This window comes from Parasteatoda tepidariorum, chromosome 3 (genome assembly GCF_043381705.1).
Source record: "Parasteatoda tepidariorum isolate YZ-2023 chromosome 3, CAS_Ptep_4.0, whole genome shotgun sequence".
NCBI lineage: Eukaryota > Metazoa > Arthropoda > Arachnida > Araneae > Theridiidae > Parasteatoda > Parasteatoda tepidariorum.
In genome coordinates, this window is record NC_092206.1 from 80308692 (window position 1) to 80313657 (window position 4966).

At 27.8% G+C, this 4966-nt stretch overlaps 1 protein-coding gene across 1 annotated transcript; it reads right to left on the bottom strand.

Annotated features, from left to right (window-relative positions):
- Window positions 1-645: 645 nt before the first annotated feature.
- On the bottom strand, window positions 646-1017 carry LOC122269944 (uncharacterized). Its single transcript, XM_043045382.1, has one exon. It carries the CDS (start codon window positions 1015-1017, stop codon window positions 646-648), a length of 372 nt encoding a protein of 123 aa, XP_042901316.1.
- Window positions 1018-4966: the final 3949 nt, after the last annotated feature.

Consider the following 4966-nt stretch of genomic DNA (forward strand, 5'->3'; position numbering starts at 1 on the left):
ATATGAAATTTCATTTAGTAATTACTCATTATTTGGAACTAGAATTTAGATAGGCTTATAAAGATAATTGCTTTGAGAAAAAAAAACATGGTCAAAACAAGAGTATGGAACTATTTACTGTATTTTTGGTTCTATGGGGACAGCAAAAACTTAAAACTTATTACAGAAGAGCTTTGGTAATGACTTCGATCAAATTTGCAATAAAATATGGTATTCAAATATAACATAAAATAAAATTTGGTTATTTTATAATGCTATCTTAAAGTAGGGTATAAAAACCCTTTATTTGGTTAAATTTATTTTTCAATTTTGTGTCCTTTACTATATTTCGGTTAATAGGAGACATAATTTTTATGATCTGCATTTCCGGTACACCGGTACCATTTGAACAAAATACTTACTAAATTAATAGTTTTAATATGATTTCTTTACCAGAAATTTTATTGCCATATAGAAAGGTAATTTTACTATACTCCGCCCAAATTAAGAAAACACCATTACCCCCGACTGCATATAGTTCCGTTTTATTTTGTTATTAAATTATGCAAATATGCTCTCAAAGCAATATAAAAGTTTTTAAAAGTTGAATACGTCAGACAGAAATTTAATTCGTGCTTTTACGATATACACTGAGTGGCCAAATTATTATGACCACCCCTTCAGTCGTCTTCTTCCATACCCTATACGGCGCAATGTGCGTCGAACAGTCCGTTCAGAGACGTTCACAGTTGCTCCCTGATTAAGATCACTTGAAATTTGTCGCACTGTTGCTCTCCTGTTGCACTGCACAACCATGGCCAGCCTTCTCTCTGATCGAGCATTCAGTACCCTGTGACGACCACAAGTCTGACATTGAGACCTGGTTTTTTGCTTAATTGTCCATTCTTTGTACACATTAACAACTGCTGCTCTAGAACACTTCACAAGTACAGCCGTTTTTCTGATACTCGTTACGACACATCTTGCACCCACAATCCTTCCACGTTGAAATTCAGTTAAATCACTTTTCTTTCCCATATCTGAGCAAGCAACACAGTATAACTGATGACTCACTTGTCCAGCATTCCCGTGTTATAGTTATTTTGCCCTCTAGTGGCAGCGCTGTAACACAATAACTCATTTGCATAAAACTCTGAGGTGGTCATAATAATTTGGCCACTCAGTTTATATCATAGAATTCTTGAAAAAAAAGAGTTTCGTGGTCTTACTGGAATCCTAGACTTGGTGACATACTTCTATAAATACGGAAAACATTCGTTCTTGAAAGAGAAACAATTATATGACGTTGAAAGAGCATTGGATTTGATTGTACCACTAAAAATGGCGCGTTTTATGCTGATATGCCCTTACAAATCATTCAAGATAAAAAATTTGAACTTTTGCTTCGCTGTAGAAGAAAATCATCTGCGAAAAACAATATTTATTACTCCGTCATCAGTTTCTTTTAATGCGAATAGAAAGATGTATATTTGTTACGAATTTTAGTTATCATTTTTATTAATTCTTATTACTTTTTAACTGATTATTCCAATAAGTTTCATCATTTCACGCAATATAAGAAAGCAAGTAAATAGAAAGCTGCGCAACGTCGTTTCAAGAGAAGGCGATATTGATATTTGTTCGAGTGACATTTGATTTTGAGCTTGGCATCCATATTGCGATTATTTAGATACAAACATTCTCTTTTCATAGGGATAATGGTTTTTTCTTAACTTGCAACAGAGTATAGAATTTTTCTCTCCATTTGCTATTGAATGCATTACTATAAACTTTAATACGAAAATGATACTTATTTTTAAAGGAAGTTTTATCAAATGTTAACTTACTTAGTTTTTTGAATATAATTTTTAATTGATATATGATTTACATTATAGCCCATACGCATTCCATCAATTGAGGAACTAACGACCATATGAAATTTTATTCAATGCTAATTCATTATTTGAAGCGTATAATTAGCTTTTACAAGGATTTTTGGTGAGAAAATATCTCTCATTTAATATGCCACACGTGCTTTACTTCCAAAACGCTTTAATTCCTTTGAGTGCTCCTCAAATCCCATTTTTCACCTTTAAAAGCTAGAAAGAGAAAGACTTTTAGAATATTTTGAGCGTCTTGGTAACGTAAGATAATTGTGTGGAAGACGCTTTCACCAAAGGAATAGTCTTAAACCAGTGGAAGTCTTTTAAGGACCTTTCAAAGGAAACGATAACTTTAAGAGCTGCAATTTTTCTTTGCTTGAAGGATTTGTAAATACTCAAAAAAGCTTTTGCGAAAAAAAATAAGAGATATTGTTTTTTTTCCAAAAGCGTTGTCTTATTGTTAGAATAGTTTAAGTATTTAAAAGAAAATTACAAAATTATATTGTTATTTCTAAAACAAATTCTCTACAAGAACACAAGCAGAGGTTTAGTTTCAAGAATATATTGGAGTAACATAAAAATGTTCATGCTTATCAAACAGAAAAGAAAAATCAATTAATTTTCTTAGCAAATTAGTAATATATATTTAAATAGAGTATACTTTAAAAAACTCTGCTAAATTTACGGGGAAAAAAACTTTCAGCTGGTTTACCAGTAAGAAACCGAGATTATTTCACAGAAAAATGCAGTTATTGTAACAAACAAACTCCTTTATTTTAACAAACAAACTCTATTAACAAAAAATTCTTTATGTCATCATCGTATCGTGGTTGGTGCAAGCCAAGAGCAGCATTCATACTCTCTGTCGCCGCTAGGATTCGAGCCTGTGTCCCCTCATTGGTGGATGAGGTCTCTGTCCTCTGAGCAACCGCAGCTTTTTTATCTCAGTGAGAACAAAAATATTAAACTGTTTCTATCTTAAATGTTTTATCTTAACTTATTGAAATAATATTTAAGTGATGAAACGTTTAAAACTACAGTAAATAAATTTACAACCTACTGGGTTTTCACTGGTTAATGTCTAGCAACTTAACACACTAAAAATTATTACAAAAGAAATATAAAGTACACTAAAACTTACTTTACTAAATTACTAAAGTACTTCGGATAACTAAAGAAACATAATAATCAATTATCGATTTGACAATAAAATCGAATTGCAGTTTTATTTATACGATACTCAAAACCATAAAATAATTTCTGAAAAGTTTAAGTAGTTTGATGAGATTATATAATATTACCTAATATGATAAAGCAGCTTTTCATTACCTTTTTTACTACGATTTATGTGTTCTCGAACTACATTTGTGCTTTGCATGGCACTTTTTTGTAAACAGATATTTTTTCAGAAATTACTTTTAAAGAGGATGTTACAGATATAAATAAATGTTGTTTTATGTTAAAATTTAATTTTTATAATTTTGTAATTAAAAAAAATGAAAAAATAAGGGGAAATTGTTTAAACTATACTTTTCAGTTTATATAAGAAATAGTTAGTTTATATAGAATGTATTAAAATAATTAAGTTTCTTAGTGTTTCATATTTTTTGAGAAAATTAAAGATAAATTTGAAATTTAAAAATTCCTCTTTATTCGAATTTTTTTTGTCGGGTGAGTTCATTTTAATTACGTACGTACGTTATTTTAATTACGTTACGTACGTTACGTTTATTACGGTTGTAGCATTGTCAATAATTATCACGATATTCTTCTACACGGTATTTTCCTTTTTCGATAGTTACTATGATTTTATCGTATTTGATAGATATCGTGGATATAACCGATTTAGAAGACAATAATTTTTGGTTATAATTATGATATAATCGTTGCTTATAATAATCGATATTTATCATTAGGTGTAACAGTATATCGTTAAATATATTCCGTGACATAATTATTATGATATTTAAAAATATTAATATATTGACATGATGCCATGATCTATTTATGATCGTCTTAAATCTCTATTGTTTTCGAAGAAAAAAACGTTTTTAAAGTTCCTTTAATTATGTATCAAACAGCCTATTTATGCATATAAATTGATCATAAAGGCTTTATGTTTTTAACTCCTTTATTTTTTATATGATTTAAAGGATTCTGAATAATACAATCCAAGTATATATTGCTTGTAAAAAGACTATTTAATATTATTATTTTATAAGCGAACGTGTATAAAATTTATAGAATCATAAACTTTGAATTTGAATTTTTATTTTTAAGTTTTATATTTCCTTTTCTTGCCCAATAATTCCTCACAATCAATCTAAAACAATATGTTAAATATTTAATTTAATATTAATAAAAAAAAATATTTTTAAAACAGTTAAATCCTCCAAGTCGTTGAAAAGACAGTAATACTTTCTGAAGTTAAACATAAATTTTGTTTATATGATGCACGAACATATAAAACTCAAATATTTGTTCGAGGAAAACAAATATGGCATTCATATTTGTCCAGTAAAAATTAGTAAAAAATTATATATGCTATACTAAACTTCAAAGTCAATTTAGTTAGTAGAAAAAATCAAAAATAGCCTGGTAAAGTTTTGGTATGATATAAAACACTTTTTTTTATAAATATTACTATATTTTATATAATATTACGATATTATATCTATAATCTTGTTATATTATATCTATAATATGAAATAGTTTTGTACCATAATAAGTAAAATTTTCTTAGATACATTTAAACCTCATTTTAAGACTTTTTTTTTGCTAATAATAGGAAAAGTCTATAACACGCTTACTTTAAGAAATTCATGAAGTCTTCTTCTTTAAATTTGAATCAACTAACTAGATCCCAAAATTGTTCTCAAGCTTAATTTTATTATTAAAGTTAATGTTTCTACTGAATAAAAAGCACAACCTGTTACACATAGTATTTTATTAAATATCAATCCTACAATGAGAAAAAAATTTTGGTCAAAGTTACCAGAATACGGTGAAATTTACCGTGCTTTTGGATCTATGGGAACATTTAAAAAAAAAAAAAAAAAAAAAAAAAAAAAAAAAAAAAAAAAAAAAAAAAAAAAAAAAAAAAA

Coding starts and splice junctions, on each gene's coding strand:
- LOC122269944 (XM_043045382.1), bottom strand. CDS start 1,017: ATGGGAAAGAAAAGTGATTTAACTGAATTTCAACGTGGAAGGATTGTG.